Below are 27,010 nucleotides of genomic sequence, written 5' to 3' on the forward strand. Positions count from 1 at the left end.
TCTAAAATAAGAATCTAGGATTCACACAAAATTGAATATCAATTATCTGTGGGGTCATGTTATAGAGGAAAATTTCTCCTTGCTAATAAGGCTTTGATGTTATATACTGTAATGAACTTGGAAGCATTTAAAATTTCATCCTTCTTGCAAGTTAATAAGTTAAACTGCTGTAGATTCATGGTTGTTGGCAGAAGTCACTAGAATCCTGGGTCAGAGACCAAGTACTTTATTATTTACAGCATAACAAACAGCATAAGCGTCTGCATATTTTCATCAGTTTCTTTTGTCCTCATATCCCATGGACTCAGATGATGCTTGCATGATTGGTGGGTTGCATTGTGAAAAAGAAACCTAGAACCAAGGACAAAAACTTGTAGAGCAAGCAGCAAACAAGTCAGTCTCCCTTACCCCAATAGTGAGTGGTTACACAATAGCGTGTGGCATGGGCACCTTGACCTACTTAGTTGTCTATGTGTTTAGCTAAAGATGCTGCTCAGTCCCAGGAGATAGATAAGGCTTGCAATCTGGCAATTGTAGCAAGAACGTGCAGGAATTCTCAAGGCCAAGATAGATATGACTCTTGTAACAATCCACTCCTAAATGTTCTTGGCAGAACTTAAATGTTCACTTGAATATGTGACTCCATTTAACCATTCTGATGAATCTAACAGAGGCTTTATTCCATCTGTCATATATAGCATTTGGTTACTGCACTTCAAAAACATCTAAGCAGCAGGATAAGGCTAATCTGTAATGTTGACCTCAATGATGACCTTCAAACTTCTAAAATCCAATAAACCATCACATTGTACTTAAGAAATCTGGGGGCTTCTTCTTTATTGCTCTTATTTATCCTTTCTATTTACAGCTGGATGTATTAGAGATCCTTAGGAATCTGCCTTCTAGTTCCATTTTATCAACTAAGATAAATTGGTCATTGAGTTAAGGCAGATCTGACTGTATTCTAAAGTTCAAGCGATGTCTCTGATCACTTAAGCTGTGCTAAACTCAGGGACAAATTCTTTTTTTTTTTTTTTTTTAATGTGGTGCTAAGGTTCAAACCCAGTACTTAAACATGCTAGGCAAGCACTCTACCACTGAGCCACAACCCTAGCCCAAATTCTTATCACCTTTTCTACTTAACTGACTCCCATCATTAGGACTAATCACCAAGTGAACATACATGAGTTAGATATTCCTTTGGATAGTTTCTCCAAGTAACTGAAGTGGCCCTCCATCTTAGTCAGTTTTTTCATTGCTTTGACTAAATGATCTTACCAGAATAACTATAGAGGAAGAAGAGTTTATTTGAAGGAGGTTTTAGTCCATAGAAGTCTGGTTCCATTCCTCAGGGCTCAAGGTGAGGCTGAACATTATGGTAGAAGTGGGTGGCAGAGGAAAGCAGCTCACATCATGGTGACCAGGAGGCAGAGAGAAAGACTCCACTTTCCATATACAAATATGTGTGTGTGTGTGTGTGTGTGTGGATAGATAGATTGATTGATTGATTTATAGATTTATATACATACCAAAGCCACACCCTAATTCCAAACTCCTCTAGCCATACCCTACCACTTCAGTTACCACTATCAAATGATTAACTCACCGATTGGGTTAAGACTCTCACAACCCAATCATTTCTCCTGACTCTTCTTGCATTGTTTCACATGTGGGCTTGTGGGAGACACATCACATCCAAACCATAACACCCTCTTTCAGAAGCTCTCCACAGTTGTGTAAGGGCTATGTGATCTACTCCAGCTGCCTTATACACTTGACAATCTCTTATGACCACACCAAAGGTTCAATCACTATAATATTGGAAGTAGAAAAACCAATGTCTCGCTTCCACATATAGTCCTAAATGCAAATAGGGTATCCCTAGAAAGAAAACGCTAGTTAAGATTTGGGGGTCCCTAATTGGGTCAACATGAGCAAGTCTGAGGGAACAAGGCTGACACTGTCTGCGTGGTGAGGAAAGTTAAAACAATCAGGACAGCCTCTAAAGCTATTTCCTGGTATTTGCCTCAATCCCCTCCCTAATTTCTCATTAACAGGCAATACTGTAGAGGAGGACCATTTATTTTCTAACTGACTATACAATCTGGTCAATGTGTTTACTACTAGTTCATACAGCCCTTCCTCAAATTCTGTTAGTTGGCTAACAAAGCCTTCATCTTTCCTTTTCCAAATAGCCATGTCTCTGCCTATCTCCATAACCAAAAACTTCCAAGAAACAAAGAGTTTGAAAGTAGTTCCAACCACAATGTCATCATTCAAGTATTAGACACAGATATCAGAGCAATAGCAGTGACTAGTAGTATCAGTTAATATTTTTTTCCACCACTGCCCTATACTCTCATTACTAAATGAAGAGGGCCACATAATACATATATTTAGGTTGGATTCTATTATAGGAAAGGACCCCTAAATTTAGAGAACCTGACTTTTCAGTAATGAATACTAAGCATACCTGCTCTTTTTTCCAAGGAAAGTCATTTTCTCTAGCTTCTAAAGTTGTTCAATGTACAGTCAACCATGAAAAAAAAAAGGTTTTAGAACAAAAGGCAGTCAGTACTTTCAACTTCAAGATATTCAGAAATGGGGCTGGGGATGTGGCTCAAGCGGTAGCGCGCTCGCCTGGCATGCGTGCAGCCCGGGTTCGATCCCCAGTACCACATACCAACAAAGATGTTGTGTCCGCCGAGAACTAAAAAATAAATATTAAAAATTCTCTCTCTCTCTCTCCTCTCTCATTCTCTCTTTAAAAAAAAAAAAAAAAAGTTATTCAGAAATCTATGAAAAATTATCTTCCAACAAATACCTATAGTTTATTAGTAGAAATGGCCAGAAACCCCTGATATTTATGAATTAATATCTACTTCATAGTTCACATGAATTAGGATTGTTTTCAGCTGCATATAAAAACCTATACAGTGGTTTAACTGAATTTTTGTTTGTTTGTTTCTTCTTCTTTTTTTCTCTCATATAACCAGAAGTCCAGAGATAAGAGATCCAGGTATGTTACAACTAAAAATGAGAAATAAGGTCATCAAGGACCCAGGTCTCTTTCATCATTTTCCACTGTCCTCATCCTTACTTTATATCTCATGGCCACAACATACGTATTCTAATTCCATCTGTATAGTTCTGGTAGTAAGTAGAGAGGAATGATGATCAGAATTGAAAGGAGTTAAAAAATATTGAGATAGGAAAGAAGAATTAAAATACAAACATAAGATGTTAAGGAGACACAAGTTGATATTTTCAACAGTGTGGGTGTAGAAATTTAGTAGAAAATTTGGGCAAATAGGTAGGAAGATCAAAGTGAGAATGTGTATTGAAGGTCATAGGCAAAGCATTAATCAATCAGCTAACAGGAATGTCTTGAAAGGTGTAATGTAACTGAGTAAGTTAGCAGATAAGCTATGGTTCAAAATACATTTTAATATCATAAGTAATTTGGAATCTTACAAAAAAACATAGTTCAGGGCTGGGGTTGTGGCTCAGCAGTAGTGCGCTCGCCTGGCACGTGTGAGACCCTAGGTTCAATCCTCAGCACCACAAAAAAAAAAAAAAAAAGCATAATTCAAATAACACTATAAACTATAACCTTTCATTGTTGTAGTGTTCTTATTCAGATTTTTGAGTTATAATTTATAGTACTGCATAAAAATAGGCACCATGCTTACATGGAAGTCAGAATTCAATTTGAGGTCAGTTTCATTTGTCGTTACCATAGTGTGTCACTATACTTTTCTACCTTTTCCTTAAAATTGCTAAATAGAATTTCATACCAAGAATATAAATTTTCTTAGAGCAGATATAAACTTAATGAATAATTATTTTTTACCAGCTAAAAATTAAACTTCTGTTGTGGTTGTCAGCAGGGTGTAATTTTTAGCATAAGCTGAAGCAATCAGTTTCTAAAGAGCACTGTTTCTAAATAGTCTTATTAATATACCATTTTATTGAATAATTTCAAAGTAAACAGCTTCAAAATTAAAAATAACACATTACTATGAACAGATTAGGAATGATAGAAAATATTTTAAGGAAAGGACAATCTTCAACTATGTATCCTAAGAATTATCTCTGCTTTCAGCCTGTTTTCTTTTGCATATGGTCTAAAAATCATTATTTAAAAAGGGCTGATAGAGATGAGTTTAAATATGGTAAATGATGTTTGCAGTTTGTGGGTGGATTTTAATAGCTGAATCTATTTTTAATTCTGATAACCTAAGGTCCATTATAGATGGTTAGGAACATAAATCTTATGGCCAACTCTCCACACTTCTTCTCCAGTCCCAATTTCTAAGGTTAAAATAATGTACTTCTACGCATCTAAAGTGCTTAAATAATAAATAATATAGCAAGTTCTTCAACCAACCAAAAGATTTGTTATTAGGTGCTATGATGCAAACAATAATAATAGCTATTATTATTATTATTAAAAGCAATCAAAACCATTTCTTATATTTATATACTTGTTTTAAAAACACTCCATAATAATTTTAATGAGCTTCCTAATATTCATGTGAGAAATTACTCTTCATTTTACAGATAAAGCAATTCAGAAACAAAGTGTGACTTGCTGGAAGTTACAGGCACTAAGAAACAATTATATATGACAGACTTAGCTCCTACTTTTATGAAATACTGTTCTGGTTGGTCATTCTTAGTCAAGTTGTGGACAACTGTATAATTCTAAGTGCTGAGCTGGTAAAGCATAATGCTTTACTTCCATGGAAGGGTACAGAGAACAGCCTCACTGGGAGGAGAGAAGGGAGGTCTCCTGAAGGAAATAAGTTTTCTTCAGACTTTACTTTGTCAGCTCAGAGGGAAAAAAAATGAGTTTTTACTAAATTAACTTATTCTATTCTCTGAATCTTCCAGGTTGACTTTGGAACTGGTAAGAAAAAAACTTAGGAAGTCAATACCATGTAATTAACTTTTACCTCTAAGCCAGTGTTTCTTTCTGTGGTCCCTGTACCAAATGCAACAGTCACCTGGGGTCTCATTAAAGCTACAAACTTTGGGGAAGGAGAATGCAGCAAGAGCCACCCTGGACTGACTTATTCTAAATCTCTTGGGTTAAAGTCTATAAAAATTGCAGCCTTAAGTATGAACAGTTGAGGATTCAGAAATCGAAGAAAAAAATAATTTTTTTTTTTCCTGCTAGTGGCTCCAAATGGTTCTTGCTTCAAAAAGGCCTTTTTTGCAGGGTGAGGGGATAGAGAGGGAGAATGTGCAGGTAGGAAGAACTGTTAAATGATAGAATAAGAGTGCAGCATCTCAGATTGTCAGCCTCCGCTTCTCACCTTGAGGTGACTGGCTTAGGGGTGGAGCTTGATAAATGACTTACTGAACATCAGCACACAGGTATTTGTAACTTCCAGGAGTTTTCAAAGTTCTTTCTCTTAGATTTCTATATTCCAGCGTCAATTTAGCAGCAGAAACAGTTACTGGGAGTAGCTAAGGTGTGTAGAGTTGGAAGAATGAGTTCAAACTTCTCAGACCACTATTTAGCATTTAAAAGAACCAAGTTCTTCCAAGGGTCCCCACCTACAAAGAAGGAATAGAAATAGCACATTACAGCATTGTTGGGTGCCTTAAATATGTATTTATTATAAATGGATATATCAATGAAACATTATAAATGCAAATGCTTAGAACCAAGCCTAATGCAAAAGTTCCATAAATGCTTATTCAAACCCAGACTTATCTGTAATAAGTCAGTAACTCGGAGCAATTATCAGCAAAAAAGAAAAAATAAATGAGAAAAGTAGGCAACCAGGTACTATGGCCATGGGCTGCACCCCCACCGGACATGGGGGACGGTTCCGAAGCCCGAAAGCAGCTTGAGAATGGTTTCCCCCTGCCCGGCCGGCGGCACGTGGCTGGTTCCGGCGGGAGCTTCGCGACAGTGGGGGAGGGGAGCAGCGTGGGACGACACGGAGGGGGTCTAGACGGCCAAGGCTACAGTTAAGGAGACACCGACTGCGCAAGCTCAGCATAGGCGCATCCACTGTGCAAAGATCCGAGGGGGGAACGTCAACCCCGCTCCACTCTCCCTTTATCTATCAACGGAGCGAAAGCTTACCACTTTTCTCGTAAAAAGACAGTGTACCGTGCCGCCCTCCCCAGGTTGTTCATTGTTCAAAGAACTTTTGCCCCAGATCCGAAGCGGCCTCTTTCTCCAGCCATACTCCATCCTCCCCCGTCGAAGCCACAGTGGACGCATCCCGCCTCCCCTCGGCCTCCAGAGGTGGTTTGGCGGCCCCCTCCCCCTCCCCAGTGTCGCGAGTTGGCGCTGCTGCCACCCCCCTCTCCGCTCTCTCGGCCCCTAGGCCGGGCGGTACCGAACCCTCCCGGCGCCCCTCCTCTCCTCCCTCCGACCTGCCCTTCCCTGCGGGATTGCCACCCCCGCCCGCCCCCCAGCCCTTTTCTCCCCGCCGAGCGGCGGCAATAGCAGCAGCAGCAGCAGGAGGAGGAGCCGGAGCCCAGAGGCTGCGGTGGCCCGGGAGCCCATGGCGTACAGTCAAGGAGGCGGCAAGAAGAAAGTCTGCTACTACTACGATGGTGAGAGTCCGGGCGAGCGGCAGGGTGGGCGGGCAGGGCAGAGGCGACTGGCCTGGAGCCGCGCGGGACCCCGCGGCTGCCGTCGCGAGTGGGTGCCGGTGCTGAGGGGTGGGAAGGAGGAGGGACCGACGCTTGGCCGCATCTTAACCCATTCCCCACCCGACTTGGTCAGTGGGAGATCCCCCTCCCGGAGCGGCTGCTGGGATCCTGCGGGCGGGAATAGGGGCGCCTGGCCTGCCGCCGCCTTTCCCTGCGGCGGTGCTGTAAGCCGGCCCGCAGCGCCCGACCGCGGGGTTGGCGTCGGCCTACCATGGCTTCGTGGTCGCGGGGAGAAGACGGCCTGCCCTCGCACCTCTCCCGGCCGCCTCCAGCGCAGGGCAGGTTTGGGAGTCCTCTTCGGCCTCATGTACCCGGATCCTTATCCATAGACTCAAAATTTCAGCCCCAGCCGCGACTACACAAAGCCCGGTGGCCGGGAGAGCTCCGCCCCTTGGTACCTCTCCCCTCCCCCTTACCCCCTAGCTCCCCGGCTCCGAGCACTTCCCCAACCTTCTGTCTGCCCAGCATCGTCTTTCACCCTTCCAGCCTCACCCCGGTCACCGCCACCGGTCGGTGCTGGAGAGGAGTTACTGAGGGTGGGGGCCCAACTCCGGCGAGTGGCGCCCTCACACCCGTGTTTTCCATCCCTACCCTTTGTTCTCCTCGTTCTTTGAGCGCCACTTTCTCAGGATTCAAATGAAAGGGCTGCACTTCCTCGGTAACAATTAGGTTTGAGGTAGGTAGTCCCCAAGTGAAATAAGAGACGGTGGTAGGGAAACCTGGAGCGGTTTCTGCTTGTGTGGTAGATCTGACTCGAAGGGTCCTGGCTTGCCTCTATGGGAGGTGGTTACCACCCACTTCTTTGTTGCTCTTTGTTCGATCAGGAAATATATACCCTGCTCTGTAGGTTTGGGAGAGCTTAGGCAAGGTGGTGGAAATCCTGGTGTAGGAAAACTTTTGAGAAGTAGTGTACAGGACTAAATAGTCTAATCAGGTAAGCTTGAACTCAAAATACAGTGAATTATAGCAGTCAGATAATTTTAATTTTGAGGGTTCTCAGTTGGAGTGTGAGCACTGAAATTTAAATTTCTGAAATTAAATTTGTGAAACCTGTTTCCTATATCAGCTTTAGTTATATACCAAGTGGAGTAGTAATCTGTTTCACAAATTTTATAGGACTAATAGATTACCCTTGAAAGGTGGAGTAAGGAAACTCAACAAAGAAGCTAGCTTGCCTTAATGACCTGATAATCCTGTCTGATTTTACAAAGCAATACAAATTTTGGAGGTCTTTCTGTCATTTGGTGTATTGGAATCACACATAAAAGAGAAAGGGGTAGACCCTAGAGGATTAGGCCTAACTTTAACTTAAAAATGGTCATACCATCTCTTCGTTTGGCAATGATAATCTTATGCCTATTTTCAAGCCACTGTGTCACTTATTGGAAAAACTAAAATCTTAACAACCCTGTTGTTGAAAATATTTTTTGAAAAGGCCATATATGTGTGTTAAATTGATTTGAAATCATACCAATGTAGAGGTGTAGAAATGGGAGACCATGTCAGTTTTTAACATGCATTTCATTGCATGTTTTGGATTAATGACAAACCTTTGCCTGCAGTCCCCCTGATCAAATTGGAAAGGAAATAACCTATATGTAACTTAAGTTTTAAAATTTATATTGTTTCTAAGGTTTAGAGATTTGTTTTTATTAAAGCTTGGTGTAAAGAAAAGAGGTTTAACAAAATGGGGAAATTAGTACTCAGGCTTTTTTTTTTTTTTTTTTTTTGGAATGCCAGTTACTGTTGGCAGTGATAGGCTCTGATGGGGTAAATTGCTTGTAACTTGTTATGAAGTTTGAATTGCAGAACTAGGAGGTATACCTGAGTAGCAGTTTTCTCTGTAGCTATTTCTTCCTGCTCCCATGTGTGGTGAGCCTTTATTGAGGGACAGTGACCAGGCACTGGTTCCAGGAATAGGATGCAGGGCAATGAACAGAGTGGAGATACTTTAAATGTTTTGTGATCATAGTTGAATCAATATGTTAGGCCCATCAACGACTTTCCCTGATGGTCAGCAGCCAGATGTATAACTAACAATTTGGAAATCTCTGGTGGGTTATCTATTTCCTATCTTTGGTACTTCTTTGACTTATTTTTTTAAATTGGCTTTTCAGTTGTTTACACTTGGAATGTTGAGGTTGGGGGGGGGCTAACAATTATTATTATTCAATTGAATAGGTGTAATCGTGCTAATTAATGTATGATAGCATACTAAACTATGTTCACTACCCAAAAACCCTACTTTCTTGGATTATAAAAGTAGCCATAATTTTTTTTTAATTTTGAAAAAGATGCAAGAGGTTTTTATATCAAAGTAGTATACTTTCAGGTAAAGATGATTGGACTGAGAATAGGTAGTATCAGTAGTAATAGGGTCTGAATAATCTTGTATCCCAGATTAATTGGTTTTAACTTGTTGATAAAGGAAGAAGAAGAAAGGAGAAAAGGAGTGATGTAGTAAGTTCTGTAACTATAGGTTATGTATAGAATGTGGGAATAGAACTATTGGCTTTCTGGGGCTGGTAAGTACACTCTGAGCCTCTTGGCAACTCGGAGAATTGAGACTTTGTGCTTTTCAATAAAAGGGACTTATAAAAGTAGATGTATTCTCTCCATGATTTATAGTCTTCAGTATTGTACTCTATAAAACACTGAAATGCTGGTCCCAAGTGAACCTTCAGGTATTTGTGGATGATAGATCTTTGAACAAAAGTAAAGAGTTCATACTCTGGATATTGACTAATGCCTTCAGAGTTTCCAAGGGCACGTTTCTAAACTTTAGTCATCTTTTACACTATATTGATAATTTGCAAAATGATATGCCACTAATTAGATAGTCACTAAAATCCCTTTTGGCCTTAAAATGATGTGATTTTCATTTATTTAAATGTAATTGGCAAATGAAACTATGCTGGGTTCTAATTGTAATGTATTTTTAATACTTTAGGAATGTTGACTGTATTTTGTTTTGAATTAAGCTTAAGGCCTATCACATTTAGTGTTTTATGTTGTATGCAGTGTAGTAGGATTGATACCTATATAATTTATATAATTAAGCACAAATTGCTTTGTGCTTTTATTTTTTTCCTCTTATGGGGGTGCATAATCAAAATGTTTGGAAACAGATGATTCAGAGAAAAGCACTCAACACTATACAAAGATAGACTGTAACAATTACAAAGATCATACCTCCCAGTGTACTCCTGATTTACTCTAGCAGAGGACTTCTACTAGGCAGCCAGCTGTTGCCAGGGATTTTCTGACATTTTTACTTAAAACCCCTGCCAATGTTTTACTAGATTGCCTTTAATATAGCTGCATAGGGTCTTAGCTGTGCTACAAATCTTTATTTTCTATAAAATGGGTAATTGTTTCTTGAGGGCAAAAATGCTGAATGGACTATAGTAGTAGGTCATAAATTCTATTAATTGCACATAGTTATTAAATATAGTTAGAACTTTTTGAGATTTTCTAGGCTTGAATCTTCTTTCCCCAAATTCCTTTCTTCCTCACTTCCTTCAGTTTTCACTTCATCAGCAAATTATTACCTTTTTTCTTCCTGTTGCTTCTATGGCTTTAATTTTGTGTTTCCCCATTGTAATATAAGCTTTAAATTCTTATAACCATTGTGAGTTATGGATAGGTATTTTGTCGGTTTTATAGATGAAAACAGTAGTATTCCATCAGTCTACCACTTTATTTTTCTACATTGACTCTAATTACAATGTCCAAAAGATTAGCACCTGGAATCTGAAGACTTTTTCTTTTTGCAGTTTCTTCTGCAACAATAACAAAAATTAGTAATTATGTCTTTTTCTTCATAAAAACTTTTGATGGTGATAAATCCTTAATAGTTGGTGGGGGAATGATTATATGTTAAGAGGAAGATAAAAGTCTACATCTTAGTAATAAAGGAGACCTTTGATAGAGTAATTGGTCAGACCCAGAAAGACCTAAAGGAAGACAGTGGGCCAGAGTTTCTCCTTCAGTTAGAGCTTGGCATATCAAGGAGAAAACAGGCAAGAAGTCATGGGGAATTATGGGGTGCAGGGCTAGGCAGTAAATGGCCAGAGAAGACTTTGTGGTAAGAGATTTTTTGACTTTTATTCAAGGAGTGAGTGGGAGCTCTTGAAGTTTTTTAAATAGAGAGCATACCCCTAATGGGTAGATGGTAGGCTAGAAGCAAGAATTGAATACATGTTGGTCCACATAAAATATAGTGATATCTGAGAGTTTGGACAGTAAAACTAATAGAGCTTATTGATGGATTGGAAATAGGGCTGGAGCTAGGGAAATGGTGGTAAAGAGTAAAGGATAGCTCCTAAATTTCTGGATAGAGCAGTTAGGTGGGTCTTGGTACCACTAATTGAGATATTGGGAAGACTAATCCAGGGCTTTATTTTGAACATCTTATGTTTTGAGATCTGTATTTATTTCACATGAAAATAGCCTGGAACCCAGAGGGGAGAGACTAGTTGTAGAAATTTTGCATTTGATAGCTTATAAAATATTGAGGCTTTGAAAGAGACAGTGTAGGTAGACAAGAGGACCCAGAGCTCATTCTTCAGAGATTTAGGGCAGAACTCATTCACTCATGTACCCAGGTTTCTGAACAGTGCCTGCCTGGCATATAGTAGGCTCTTGATTTGTTAAATGAAAGAGAGAACTTGAGAAAATCCTGGTATTTAAAAGTTTGTGGAAGCATGGACCTGAAGTAGGAATAAAATCAGAAAATGGTATTTTGGAAACACAGAATCAAGGTGTTTCAAGGAGGAGGGACCAGTTGTGCTAAGACTGATAGTGGACTAAGTATTGCGGAGCAGACAAAAATAATACAATAGTTTTTTGGGTTTTTTTGTTTTTTTTTTTGTTTTTTTTTTTTACTTGTTGCTCTGTGCACCCCCTACTCCCATCTTGGTTTTTTTTCAGTCAGTTACTTTCAGGAGTGGAGGCACATTTCACAGTCCTGAGTCCAAAAATGATCTAAAAATCTTTAGTTATTTTTTTGTAACACATTTGGAATCTAAAGCTTAACCTGAATTAATGTACTGCTATTGATGAAACTTGGAAAAGACATGTTATCTTTTTTTAAGAATTAGATGTTTATAAAACAGCCATCTTGGTAATTGAGGTGTGGCATTCAGCATGAAAAAGTTAGAACTGGTTCTTTCATAACTCCCTTTATTTTGGAGGAATTCTTGATGAAACAGTATTTGTAACTTGACATTTAAACTGTGTGTATTCTTGGTAGGATTAGAGTCTCTAAATTGGGTCAGAGAACCTTATTGGAAAATTTTGAGGACCCTGTTAGTAACAAATTACACTGAAGTAGGTAGTTTCTTTTCTTCATTTCTTTAAAGACCCAGAGTTTTGATTTTGGTGTTTATATTCCATGTTGTATCCTTTAGTTGTTAACTTTGTTCTCCTACCATTTTTTTCTATTGGCTGTACCATTATTCTCCTGTAAGCTGTCCTTTTCAGAATTTGAAGATAGCTCCTCCACTTAACTAGTTGTGACTTAAGTAATGTTACCTTACTTGCCTGCATCTCCCATTTCTTTGCAATTATGAAATGGTAATATTACCTATATCATAATTTAGTTTACTAGATTAAAAAATAATCCATGTAAAGTGCTTAGAATAGTGCTTCTGACAAATACTCAGGAAATGATAATTACTGCTATCATTTTTTTGTTTTTCAAATACACTGGGAAACTGTCAGTGTTATCATCTTTCTGTATATTATTGGAGCTTCTGGCTCTCCATTGGATTCTCTGTATGCCTGTTAATTAAAGTGTTTGATTTTAAGATGTTGGTAAATATTAGAGACAAAATTCATCTTGGCAATTCTTAGAGATAGATGCAAGTTCTCTGAAGATTGGACTTTATTCTTCTAATTATCTCCTTTGGTAGTGATGATAACTTAGAAATATCTTCCTTGCATGAACTTAGGTACATGATGCTTTGTAACTCTGACTTTTTATATATAACAATCTGATGGGACCAAGCTCTTTTGAAAGAAATGTTTGTACAGCCACTGGGTAGAACAGAGCAATATGGCAGATTTTGATTACTTTGTTTTGGAGTTCACAGCCTTTCAGTTGTGATAAATGCAGACGAGTGTTTCATAGCACCGTAGTCCTCCTTGACTTGTCTCTATTATTTCTTAGCTTTGTTGTTGATACTTATATTTATAAGGTTGGCCTCACCTTTGAACAGCTGTGTATATATGAATTGTTGGAAGAGTTGTGTCAAAAATGAAGTTCAGTAGGTCAGAGGTATGATGCCAACATATTGGATTATTAAAAGCATAGGTTTTATAAAACTGAATGTTCATCGTGGACTATTATCAAGAAGATGGAGAGTACAAAAGTTTGGGGTTTTTCTGAAAAGTGAGTCCAAAGCATTCTTTATCCTAGCTTTTAATATTTAAACCTATATTGAAATGATAGGCTTTAAGCCATTAAAATCAGTTTAACTTTCCAAACAAAATTTTGGAATTGCTTATTTAAACATTAATCAGAGCTGAAAATAACTTATAATTCGATGAAGGCTGTCCTAAAAAGTTCCCCTATGCCAGGCAGAAGGATCACAAATTCCAAGCCAGCCTCAATAACTTAGTGAGATTTGGTCTCAAAATTAAAAAGAAAATCTGGGTGTGGCACTTGCCTGTAATTCCAGTGGCTCCAGGAAACTAAGGCATGAGGATCACTAGTTCAAAGCCAGTCTCAGCAATGGTGAGGCACCAAGCAGCAACTCAGTGAGACCCTGTCTCTAAATAAAATATAAAATAGAGCTGAGGATGTGGCTCAGTGGTGGAGTGCCCCTGAGTTCAATCCCAGGTCCCATGTCATCTTCCCCACCATACCCCCCAGCCCCTGCCAAAAAAAAAAAAAAAACAAATAAAAAAGAAAATAGGACTGGAGGTGTAACTCAGTGCTAAAGTGCCCTTGGTTCAATTCCTAGTAACAACAACAACAACAACAAAAAAACGCCCTTTATATTTCAAAAAATAGTACGTATTTAGAGGCTTTCTTATTGCTTTTTACAAGAAACTAGAACTTTACCTAAAAATACTAATTTTATTGAAATTTAGTTGATTAACAAAAATCCTTTTGTTGCTGCTTACATATTTTAAAATAAATATACATGAAAACATATTAAGAGTTTCTGGGGTGCTAGTATATCATCCAAGAAGCAATATTTGCTGAAAAAAAAATAAATTATACACCCCAAAACTTACAGAATTTATCCTGAGTATCTGAATATGCAAGAGAATTCTAAAAATATTTGGGGAAATAAAAATCAGGGAAGCTTTATTTATAGTTGTTGATGGGCCTTTGATTTGGTTTATTCATATGTGGTGCTGAGAATCGAACGAACCCAGTGCCTCACACATGGTAGGCAAGTGCTCTACCACTGAACTACAATCCCAACCCCCATTGAATGCTTTTCTTAATTTATAAACAAACAATATAATAATGAAATAATCAGCATGTAAAAGTGACATAATATCTTAGTTTCCTAATAGAGTTTGAAAGTTGCAAAACTAATTTAAGATCATTATTAATTTAATAAATCTTATTAAGTAGTAAGCAACTTCTACTGTTGAACATACATAAATTCATAGAATTTATGAAGATTCCATTGTCTGTATTGTTTAATTTGTGTCTTTTCTATTTTAGGTGATATTGGAAATTATTATTATGGACAGGGACATCCCATGAAACCTCATAGAATCCGCATGACTCACAACTTGCTGTTAAATTATGGTTTATACAGAAAAATGGAAATATATGTGAGTATAAATTTTGGTAAATATTTAGCTTTTTGTTTTTTAAACTAGTACTTTGAGACATATTTCCCCTTTGGAGAAAGCAATTAGAAGAAGAAAAGGTATGGAAGAAAACTACTTTTTTATTATTCCTCAAAGGAAACAGTATGGGGGCAATAACCCCTTTTTTCCTCGTTTTTTAAAGCATTTTTTTTATAATGTAGTTTATTTGTTCTAATTAGTTATACATGACAGTAGAATGCACTTTTTCCTCATTTTTAAAGCATTTTTTATAATGTAGTTTTTTAATGTGTTGTAATTAGTTATACATGACAGTAGAATGCACTTTGATATATCATACATAGATGGAAAATAATTTCTCATTCTTATGGTTGTACATGATGTAGAATCCCACTGGTCTCTGATTCATTCTACTATCCTTCTTACCCACTTACTCCCTTCCCTCCCTTCATTCCCTCTACCTAATCTAAAGTAACTCTATTCTTCCCTACCCCCAACCCCCATTGTGAATTAGCATCCATATATCAGAGAAAACATTCAGCCTTTGGTTTGGGGGGATTGGCTTATTTTGCTTAGCACAATATCCTCCTCCTCCCTCTCCATTCGTTTACTTTTTTTAAGCATTTTTGAAAACAATTCCTACCTAGGCTTTCCTGTTTCCAGAGCACAACTTGGTGGATCATGTTAAATTTTATTGTTAGAATAATTGTTAAACTGCCTTTGCTACTGAAAAGAGTAGACCTGGAATTATTACAAAAGCATTATACAAGAAATTAATCCTACAAATATTTATATAATAAATGTGAAGTACTAATAATGTGTTAATAGCCAGCAGGGTACAAATACAATAGGTGCCTTAAATGAAGAAGGCAGTTTGGATATGTGGAGGCCTTATAGAAATATGATATTCAGCTGAGCTCTTCAGAAGAAAGTTAGCAAAGGAAAAGATAGATCATAAGTGAAGAATTAGAGTTGAGAATGAGTCTCTTTCTGGGAGCTCATTGATAAAATCAGTGTTCATAGAACAAAGTTGGTGGTAGAAAATGAGAAAAGTAGTTTATAAACATGGATTTGACTTTATGAGTTTGACCTATTTCTACTTTTAAAAAAGGAGTAATTAATTCATAGTTCATACTATATTTAGTTCTTCTAAAGGAGTTTGAATTAGCTTTGGTATTGATTACTGTTCCCTAAAGCACCCATTAATGGTTTTGATTAGCTTTGGAATCTGTATTATTCTGGCAGACATAGTTGTTTTAAAGAGGCTATTAGAGAAAATTGTATATTTTGTTTGATAATTCTGATATAACCACTTGTAATTCTAAATGTTCTGACTGTTATTTCTCTTTACAGAGACCCCATAAAGCCACTGCTGAGGAAATGACAAAATATCACAGTGATGAGTATATCAAATTTCTACGGTCAATAAGACCAGATAATATGTCTGAGTATAGTAAGCAAATGCAGAGATGTAAGTTTTTATGTAAAATATGTGTGTGTGTGTGTGTGTGTGTGTGTGTAAATGAAGAGTTTTAGAAGCTTGAGAAAGTTACAGAAATCGGTATTTTTTTTTCCTGGAGATTTAAAATATTACTATTATTACTATGGTGGTTGATTGATTGATTTGACAAGTCAGTACAATAATGTTGAAGCTATGTTTAAAAACAAACTTATACAAATGGCAGTTCAGATGGTATTTTACTTTTTATTTTGCTCCCATGATAACTTTGAGATATAGATAATGGATATTGGTAGGAAGAATGTACTCCTTTGCTTCAAAAAGTATATACGTATACTTTGATTAGTCTTTCCATGGTAAGCAACTTTTGTCTGCTATTTATGTGCTTTAGTAAACCTGCATTTTAATACATGTTTTGTTTTCACCTTTGTTCCACTACTGTTGTCATTTGTAAGTTCAAAGAAATTTATTGTTATAGATTGGTAACAAATTGATTTGAAGACAGAATGCAGAAAATCCTAAAATGGTTGGATCACAGTGTTGGGGAAAAAAGTTTGATTTTGCAGTTCATTTTCATCAGTGTTTTTATTGATGACTAAAGTGATGATTATGTTAAGTGTAGTTACTAGCTGTCTCACAAAGTCATAGTACTTCACACATCTATCTACCATAGATTATCTAGTATGATTCAATAAGATACTATAAGTGATGCGTTATTATTCATGATTTTTTTTCCCAAGTGGAGATTCATACCTAGAGTCAAGGGTAACCCGTGGACTAAATCAGGACCAATTTAAAATTTATAAAATTGTGAGTTAAATTATGATTATATCTGAGCAATAATGAACTAAAATTTATTCTTTTTTTTTTTTTTAATCATCTTTCAAGAGCAAGGTTAACTGTGAATGTAGCCAACCAACAGTTACATTTTGTTGTTTTTGTTGTTGTTAACTCATTAAAGGAAACATTTCAAAGTTATGGATGCTATGTGTGCCCTAAGTTTTAAGGTTGTCATAAATTAATTAGAATTAACTTAATTTTTAGAATCTTGGTTGTTTTATGTTTAAGAACTACCCCGAAAATTTAAGCCTATGTTTTAATTAAATAAAAGCAAAGAGCTTTTGTGTTTTGAAAAATAATGGATTTTTTGTTAATAGAGCAGAAATATTTCACAAATGATTCTGAACAGATTCATGATATTTCACAAAACTTTAATTGCCTTGAGTAAAATAATGAAGTATGTCTTAAAATTATAAATTTTAGATTACTACTATAAAGTATGTTTTATGATTACATGAAATAAAAGTATTTGTAGGAAAGTTTTATAAGTAAGAGCTTTCATTAATTTGAATAATGCAATGAAATTCGTCTTCCACAGTCAATGTTGGAGAAGATTGTCCAGTGTTTGATGGACTGTTTGAGTTTTGTCAGCTTTCCACTGGTGGCTCAGTTGGTAAGTGTCTCAGTTCATATTTAAAATTGATCTAAATATGGTTATGTACCCTTTGAGTTATTCATTTACAGCAGAAGTTGGTACGGAAGTGGATTTTGATACTAAAAAGGAATCTGTGGTTATGGTAGAATATTGTGTTAATAAGCCCTCCATCAATTAACAAAATACCTGAGATAATCAACTTAGAAAAAGGAAAGGTTTGTTTTGGCTCAAAGTTTTAGGGGTTTCAGTTCATGACTGGCCCTATTGCTTTGTGCCTGTGGTAACAAAGCCCAAAGGGGAGAAAGCTTATTTACCTCTTGGCTATATGGGAAAGAGGAAGGGACCAGGGTCTTCAAGGGCCTGCTTCCAGTGACCTAAAATCACCTACTGGGCCTCAACTTCTAATGAATCTGTCACTTCCTGATTGCATTACACCTAGAACTAAGCCTAACCACATATACTTCCTTCTGTCTAGAGTATAGCAACTGTGATTGTCTTCAAATTCCCCATGTTGTATGATTGTAATGACTTGAAATTTTGGTTAAAGTTTAAGTTTTCCATTTAAAGGCTTTTTTTCTCCTAATGGTCATTGTTACTCCCACGCATACCATTTAGTCAGGTCATGGCTATAGGAAAACACCAGAAGTGAAACTTCTTTTTAGTGTCCTATACAGTGATTCTTATCCTTTATGATTTATGACTCTTTTGCTTATACATAGCATGTTCTTAATTATAGGCTTTTTTTGTCTCTTAATTTTTTATTTTATATGTCTTTCTACTTTTTAGCTGGGGCTGTGAAGCTAAACCGGCAGCAAACTGATATGGCTGTTAACTGGGCTGGAGGATTACATCATGCAAAGAAATCAGAAGCATCGGGGTTCTGTTATGTTAATGATATTGTGCTTGCCATCCTTGAATTACTAAAGTAAGTTAATTTGCATTGATAATTTTTTCTGTGATAAAATGTTTTCATTAAAATGCAACAAAATTTAAAAGAATTTTTTAAAGCATCAAGTAAATGATAGTAGGTTGATATGGTGAATTTCTACAAATTCATAATAAGGAAAGATAGAAGGATAGGAAAATTTATCCAGTCCTTGTGTTTAGAGTGAGCAATGCATTGTATAAATGTCTAAAACTACCATTAAGTACCCTTAGAAGTAGTTTTGACAATTTATATTTGTTACTGCTTCAACTAATGAAAAGTAATATAACCTTGGGAATTTTATATCCTAATAGTTTTAAGTTTTAATTTGAGGCTGAAAATTCAAAACTTGTGTTAAGGGCATATTTTTTTACCTGTTGAGTGAGTCTAGCCTGGCTTCCACATCTGGATAGGGCTTTTTCTACTAATTGATAATAACATTCTCTCTAAATTGCTGAAGGATATATTTTTTTTTAAGTCATTCTTGACTACAGTTTGAGAAAGAAACTAATGAAAGTGCTTAGGAATTTGGAGATTAACAAAATTAGATATTTTTTTACTATCAATTATAACATTTTTGCAGATTCTGTTTTATACTGTGTAAAATTTATATTCTCAGCTTTGAAAATGTTCTTGCTTGTAGTTACAACATGCATACTATTCACGGAAGCTAATTTTCAGCCACTTAACCTTGGTATTGACTCCTTAAATTATCAAACATAACTGAGTAGAGTCTGTGTTAACATCTTCTTGACTCATCAAGAGCCAAAGCAAACCATTTGAAATTATTCACCTAGTTTTTTTGAATATTGATGTTCCTTCCAGTGTCTTCACCTCTTTGAGCAAGTTTTTGACCACAAGGCTGATAGTCTTAAACAATTTTAATTTTTCTGGATACAATTCTACCTCCTAGTAAAATTCAAATATTATTTAATTAATTGAATTGGTGAACAGTTTTCCTTGCTTTTCTAACACATGAGCCATTTGGAAATTTAACCTTGACTACAGCTTCATTTATATTTTTTCATTTTTGTGAAGAATTTCTGCTTTGATGAGATATACTGCTTTCAAATTTTCTGAGTTTTCTGAATGTTGATATTCTGTGAGTTGAGAGTATCATGAGTACCTAATCTGAAAATGTCAACTTATAGTATTCTTTTCACTTAGCTATGGTATCATTTATAGGAAATACAATGTTTTATAATCTAATGCAAAAACAAAATAATCTGCATATCACTGTATTCAAAATGATAACATTGGAAGTAATTTACCCTTTTCTTTTTCTGTCATGGGTAGGCAGTAGTAATAAATAAAATGTCATGATAATGGTGATATGATGGCTCCTAAAATGTATTTGAGTTAAAAATGCATCACTGCAATTTGTAGTGCTCTAAAGCATCAGTGTGAAGTGATAAAAGTCCTATATATGGCCTCTGTCAGAACTGTTCAGCACTGCAGTTGCAGGACAAAAGAAGTCATAGACAAAACATAAATATGATCATGGCCATGTTTCAGTACAACTTTTTTAATGGACGCAAAAAGAATGTCTTAGTTTTCACATGTCAAAAATATTTTTATTTCAACTTCTGTTTTTTAACAATTTAAAAATGTAAAACATTTACTATTCTTAGCTCAAAGCTATTAAATAAACCAGTTGCCCAGATTTGTCTTATACGCACAGTTTGCTGACCTTTATTTATAATGCTGAAGATTTACTATAGAGAGAGATTTTAATTGAAGTAACAATCTTGTATGGTACAGTCTTTAATATAGAATATATAGAATATGTGCTGTTTTATAAATATTAATATATAGAAATATGTGCTATTTTTAAAGCATGTAGAATAGGACAAGTTTCTCAAGTAAAAATACTTTTTCACTTAAATTGGGCCCAAATGGGAGATTTAAAGGTATAAGGTTCAAACTAACTTTAGATCTTTGAATGATCTTCTAGGCTGGAGGAAAAGTAAGAAAAGGGTTAAACATTCTGGAATGCAAGAGCTAAAATTATAGTTTCCTGAGTTTCTGGTAATTCTTTTCACCTTAGAACCATAATAATAATAATAATAACATAAATATGGCCTTGTTTTCAGGTATCATCAGAGAGTCTTATATATTGATATAGATATCCATCATGGTGATGGTGTTGAAGAAGCTTTTTATACAACAGATCGTGTAATGACTGTTTCATTCCATAAGTATGGGGAATACTTTCCTGGCACAGGAGACTTGAGGGTAAGACCAAATTCTGTCTGAATAAATATGAGTAACCTAGGAGGTTAGTAATCTTATACTTGAACTAATGTTTTTCCTGAGTCATTAATATGAAGCTTATATGTAGAATTAAATCACTTTATATGTTGTAATGTCTGCTAGAATTCACTTTTTTCTTTGCCCTCTTCTATGATTGAATAATTATTTTTGAACATTCACAAAGTATGGGCACAAAGCACTTTTCTTGTTGCTTAGTTTGAATCTTCAAAGTTATCCTGTGGTCGTCTACATTTCTATTGACTGTAAAAGCTTTTATAGTACCTTAGTACTCCTTGTTTATTACATTAAGTACATTTATTTCTATTATGCTTTTTTCGTCTGATATTCCTGCATCTAATAAAAAATCACTGTCAAATTCCATTTCTACAAACTTTTTTTTTTTTTAGCTTTATTAGAGGTTTTCTTGAACCATACTATTTGCATGTTGGTGTTTATTCAGAAATTTAATGGCTGTTTTCAATTCAGTATGGATTATGTGGAAGATTTGCTTAGCATGGTATTGAACAGTAACTCTGAACTATTTTGTGTAAGATCCGTGTCCCCCATTCCCCCATTTGTCATTCATTTTAGCAACCAAAATTAAGCCTTATTTTTTACATGTGTGCTTTTTCTTTATTTGGCCACAAGATGGCACTATTTCAGTAAGCTTGTTGGGTAGGAGATAGGATGTTACCATAAAATCTTTTCTAACTTTTAATTAAAAATGAACAGGAGTTCAGATACTTAGTTTGAGTTTAAATTATTTGACTTTTTAAATTTTCAGATTTATAATTTCAGCTCCTTGTTACTCTAGTTCCTTTAGCTTCTTTCTTTCCTACTTGATTTTATCTCAAAGAATGGTCCTTAAACCCATAATGTCCCATCATATGGGATCACCTATAAAATTACTCAATTTAGGTTTTTATAGGTGTTCATATTTAGGGCAATAGGAAATAATGGGTTTAAACAAGCAATATCTCCCTTCTCTGCCTGTGAGCTTCCCATTGTTAAAATTCTTCTTGCTTTAATGAGAAAAATCTAAATGGAAGAAAGAAATAGAGGTGTGATAAATAGCAGTTATAGAATAAGAAAGGCTAGAGACAAAGCTTGGTTCATTGAGGGTAGCAGCTCTTTTGAGTTGCCAGCCTTTTAGTTAGGGTGAGATGTGCTGACCAACTTTACTCTGAAATCTTTGAGTCAAAGTAAATATATTGTTTCACCTTGGAAGGAGTTTGGGGATATGTAATCTGTGCTTTTGTTAAAATGAATTTGAGCTAAGATCATTCTATGAGAAATTGGGGAAGAACTTGTGTACATGATAGTAATCCTAAGGATTCATACTTTTGTGTGTAGTGCTGGGATCAAATCAGGTCCCTGCATGTGTTATACAAGTACTCTGCTACTGGGCTAAACACCTGGCCTCAAATTCATATGTCTAGAGATATGATTAAAATGCATAATAATTAATTATCCCCAATATTTTGGTGTTGCAATTAAAACACTCTTTTGTAGAAATGTCTCTGATATGCCATCTTTTCTAAATGTGTGCATACACACATACATACACAGTTACATATGTGTATAGCTAGAGACCAGCTCTTCCTGAGGAGAAGGTATAATGTTTGAGGAGGTATTAATGTTTGGAGCAGTACTAACACAAGTAAAAATAAAATTTATTTCATGTCTAAAGAACAAATGTGATATTTTAGTGTACTTCTGTGAAAATTTCAAGAAAGTCTGGCCCTTTCTTTCATCATAAGTAAATTTATACTAGGTGTTAATCATAAACAGAATTCTGCCTTAATAGACAGTTGTCCTCAGAGTGTGTATTTTCCATGCATTTAAATTTTGCTTCCTCATCATATTTATTCTGTTTATGATGAAGTTCTTAGGTTAATATTAGTAATGTAACTTAATAGTGCCTTTAACTAAAAATTTCTTTCATTACAGATTAATTGAAAGAGTTCTTTAACATAAAATTTATGAGTAATCTGTAAATATTGGGGCATGCACATTTTTATTCCTTACTATTATTTTCTCAATTTACATCGTTCCTATCTCAGCTTGTAATATGAATTCAAAATTGGGTTTTTTTACTTGGTCTTTTAATCTTACAAATATTATAAACAAGTGTGTCAAGCTTATTATTATGAAATAGTCTCTAAGATCTACTATCTCAACTTGTAATATGAATTCAAAAATGGGTTTTTTTACTTGGTCTTTTAATCTTACAAATATTATAAACAAGTGTGTCAAGCTTTTTATTATGAATAGTCTCTAAGATCTATTTATGTGTCTTAGGATATTGGTGCTGGAAAAGGCAAATACTATGCTGTCAATTTTCCAATGAGAGATGGTATAGATGATGAGTCATATGGGCAGATATTTAAGCCTGTAAGTATTAATTATTTTCAAAATTGAAATGGAATTTTAAGTATTATTAGAGATGTGTTAATATTTGTTTATTCTGTATATAGATTATCTCAAAAGTGATGGAGATGTATCAGCCAAGTGCGGTGGTATTACAGTGTGGTGCAGACTCATTGTCTGGTGATAGGCTTGGTTGCTTCAATCTAACAGTCAAAGGTAAGAAATTTAGATAAGTGTATTCCCCTCAAAAAATTTCTCCTTCTCAAGAAGTTCCATAGAAGTTCCCATTTTACTTTTCACCTGACATTTTAACACCAAAATGGGTGCTTCTTATCTGGAGTGTATATATGACTTCAATTAACCTTGTTTCAATTAAGTGTTTTTTAGTTTATCATTTATGCATGAATAGTTAAAGGCTTGCTGCCATTCCAACTGAAGCAGTTATTTCCAGTGTTTTTGATGATTATATTTTGGTTTCACCTTCTTTCAGATAACTTACTTAATTAGATTTTTAATTTTAGCCTTTTATATTGATTTACCCATTATGAACAAAGAGGATTTAGCTCTCTTCACTTCTTTGTTCCCATCATACATGAATTCTTCCCTTATCTCCCTTTTACATACTAGAATATTGGTTGTGATAATCAATAGTTACAGCAGCAACATCTTCGCCATATCTGATTTTTATTTCCTTCATAGCTCAGTTTTGCTAAGGTTTTTTTAGTTGTCTCTTTACTCATTATTAGGCAGCCAATGTCTAAATATCTTCATATGTTCAGATGCATCAAGTATTCTATCACTTTTACCTTCCTATTTGGACTGAGTATCCTATACAGATCCTGATTGCTTTGTCTTCTGGCTTCCTGAGAAAAGGTGTGTGGGAAAGGAGGAATGTTACACCATATTAAATTTTGATCACATGTTGAAATCAACATGATTAAATCTAGGCCAGACCAAAATAACCATTATGGAACGAATGTCTAGTGTCCATTTAATAGACTCTTAAAATGTATGTGACTCAAATGATTTGTCATGCAGATCATGTGAGATTTTGGAGTTTTCTCTTCCATGGGAATGTTTAAGGTAGCAAGTTGATATTCTGCTTTGAATTCTGTCATAAGTGGTGAAGAGTTCTCAAATAGAACTTTTCCAGAATGATTGCTGGCCTAAATTTTATTGAATCATCAAATATAGATATTAAAAACTACTTTACCTGATGTTATGCTTGCTACTATACTTGGTAGGTCAACAATGGTTTAATAATAGCAATTTCATTTTGTTGGAATTTAAAGTGTTAATAACCATCTGTTGCCTCAAAATGGATATGTGCTTCCTAAAGTGAACGATATGGGTTTTTTGTTGTTGTTGTTGTTGGTTTTTTTGGTACTGTGGACCAAATAACTTAGGGCCTTACACATGCCAGAGAAGCACTGACCTATGCCTTCAGACCCTTTAACATACATACTTTTAAAATTTGGATTGACTTTCAGAAAGTCTTTAAAATAATGCTTTGATAATAAAGCATAGCATGTTACTCTTAAAATAATAAATGTACATTTTATTTCAACTGATAGCATTTTCATTTGTATAAAGCTTATAAGAATATTTGAAATTGCAGGTTTTAAATATGATTGTAAATTTCTCTACTTCCAGAATCTATTTGGATTTCTCAGGTCTCCTAAAGTTGTTTCCTCTTGTTCATCTCCCTTCTGCCTTCATTTATACTCTTGGTGTTGTGTTCTCTCCCATTTATTTTCACAAATTTTAGCCTTTTAAAAAAATCATTTTTGTCTAGTTTTGGGATGAAGGAAAAGTAAATGTTTTATTTATTTTCCCTTTAAAAATTTCCAGATATCCAAATATCCAGATTATAAGAAGCCTTTGTTTTTTGTTGTAGTAGCAATTAAGATTGGCTTGTGAATCATGTAATACATCTACTAAAGAATGCTTAATAAAAATAGTCGTTTTCCAATTACCTGAAGAGAACAGCCAACTAAACTTTTTAAATAAATGTCTTTGGATGATGAGGTTTTAGGTAGTTAGTATTTTTCTTTGTACCTTATTTTCCCAAATATTCTTCAAAATGCATGGATTTCTTTTATAATTGAGGAACTTTTTTCCTTACTTTATGATTATGTGCCTAAAGAAGTTACTTTTAACTTGTAAAATTATTGAACCATGCATGATATTTGTTCAGAGGAAATATTTAGTTTTTATGTTAGGTTTATAATCTCATTATTTAAGAAAATTATGCAAATTTCCACTATCTAAAAAAAAATTGTTTAAACTTTGTGTTATAACCTTCCAAATATTCTATACATATATGCAGGGGAAAGTGGAAACAAAAGTCAATTCAAGCCTTGGGTGGTGACACACACATGTCTGTAATCCCAGTGGCTTAGGAGGCTGAGGCACGAGAGTCACAAGTGCAAAGCCAGCCTCAGCAAAGGCAAGGCGCCAAGCAAATTCATTTGAGACCCTGTCTCTAAATGAAATACAAAATAGGGCTGGGGATGTGGCTTGGTGGCCGAGTGCCCCTGAGTTCATTCCCTGGTACCCAAAACAAAAAGTCAATTTGGATTATATATAATGTTTTATTATAGCCTGATTTCCCCCTCCCCCATATAACCACAAGTGAACATATTTGTGTTTTAAAAATCTTATCTCCTCCTCCCACCCCCTATACTAGGGATGAAACCCAGGAGTATGCTACCTCTGAGTTATATACCCAGCCCTTTTTATTTTAAACAGGATCTGATTGAGTTGCCCAAGCTGGCCTTGAACTTGTAGTCCTCTTGCCTCAGCTTCCCAAGTCACTTGGCCGTATAGACATGTGTCAGACTGCCCTGTACATATTTGACTTTTTTATCACAGACATTTACTAAAGATACCCTCATTTATTATTATGTGTAAGGAAAGTGATTAGCAAGGAGTTTTAGACTAGAAATTTCTCAAATTTTTATTCTTCATTTTTAAAGTATTTAAATTCAACTCATTTTGGTTAAGCAAAATTTTGTTTGCATTTACTACTGTTGTAAGGTTCATTTTTCAAACTGTTAGAGTAGGTGGATTTTGTTATTACCCAAATCTTTTTTGTCTTAGGTCATGCTAAATGTGTAGAAGTTGTAAAAACTTTTAACTTACCATTACTGATGCTTGGGGGAGGAGGATACACAATCCGCAACGTTGCCCGATGCTGGACATATGAGACCGCAGTTGCCCTTGATTGTGAGATTCCCAATGGTAAGTATTCACACTGCAGGATATGTATTGTATGGACTGTCAATACAAATAGATGAATGATTATATTCCAAAATTATATAAATAAGATAGCATTCACTTTACATTCGCTTTTGAACATTTTCTATGGAAATATTTCCTTACCTGTATCTATATTCTACGTATGATTTTTGTAAGGAAACTGAACTTTTAATTATGTAACTTTATTTCATTGTTTTTAATAGAGCTGCCATATAATGATTACTTTGAATATTTTGGACCCGACTTCAAACTGCATATTAGTCCTTCAAACATGACAAACCAGAATACTCCAGAATATATGGAAAAGATAAAGTAAGAAATCTTTGAATCATTTTGCTAACAATTTCATCTTGACAAAAGCTTTAGAAGAATAATTAGAGTGGATTTATTTTAATTTATACATTAGAAATTTCCTTTGTTAACTTGAAAAGGGTTTGAAACCTCAAGATTACTGATTTAATTTCTTAATTTGATGGAAAGGTATGAGCTTCATAGATAAAAAAATATTTTCATCATTTTTTTAATTGAAATACATTTTAACATTGCAGGGGGCACTCTAAGTTTGATTTACATTATTATCAGACACGTTTTCTCAAATCTACATATAGTGTTCTAGAGACATAGTAGTACACAGGTATTGGTTCCTCTTTACCAAAGACTAGCCATATGACATTACATAGGTTCATTTGACTTTATGTTTATGTTGCCTCATCACGGAAATGGGGGATAAAACAGTATCTGACTGGTAAGTTGTGCAGATTAAATACATGCAAAGTATTGATGCTTAATGTTGGTATTATTTTAGTTCACTGGTTAAGCTAGATAAAAC

General features: G+C 35.3%; 1 protein-coding gene and 1 long non-coding RNA gene across 3 annotated transcripts in view; one reads left to right on the forward strand and one right to left on the reverse strand.

Annotated features, from left to right (window-relative positions):
• On the reverse strand, positions 1-7,062 carry LOC113187322 (uncharacterized). 2 transcript variants are annotated; one of them, XR_003301403.2, is made up of 3 exons: positions 6,892-7,062; positions 5,366-5,565; positions 1-351 (listed from the first exon to the last, which is right to left on the reverse strand). It is a non-coding gene; the product is annotated as an uncharacterized LOC113187322 (long non-coding RNA). The 2 variants fall into 2 exon arrangements; XR_003301404.2 differs by having other exon boundaries at positions 5,322-5,565.
• Positions 6,291-27,010, forward strand: part of Hdac2 (histone deacetylase 2) — a 24,873-nt gene continuing 4,153 nt past the window's right edge. The window contains exons 1-10 of the mRNA XM_026395060.2: positions 6,291-6,582; positions 14,369-14,481; positions 15,832-15,949; positions 17,316-17,390; positions 18,159-18,297; positions 20,391-20,532; positions 22,852-22,944; positions 23,028-23,136; positions 26,023-26,163; positions 26,385-26,493. Of these exons, the coding sequence (XP_026250845.1) occupies positions 6,531-6,582; positions 14,369-14,481; positions 15,832-15,949; positions 17,316-17,390; positions 18,159-18,297; positions 20,391-20,532; positions 22,852-22,944; positions 23,028-23,136; positions 26,023-26,163; positions 26,385-26,493 (1,091 nt within the window). The 5' untranslated portion in view covers positions 6,291-6,530. The remainder of the gene's footprint in view (positions 6,583-14,368; positions 14,482-15,831; positions 15,950-17,315; positions 17,391-18,158; positions 18,298-20,390; positions 20,533-22,851; positions 22,945-23,027; positions 23,137-26,022; positions 26,164-26,384; positions 26,494-27,010) is intronic.

This window comes from Urocitellus parryii, chromosome 8, assembly GCF_045843805.1.
Source record: "Urocitellus parryii isolate mUroPar1 chromosome 8, mUroPar1.hap1, whole genome shotgun sequence".
NCBI lineage: Eukaryota > Metazoa > Chordata > Mammalia > Rodentia > Sciuridae > Urocitellus > Urocitellus parryii.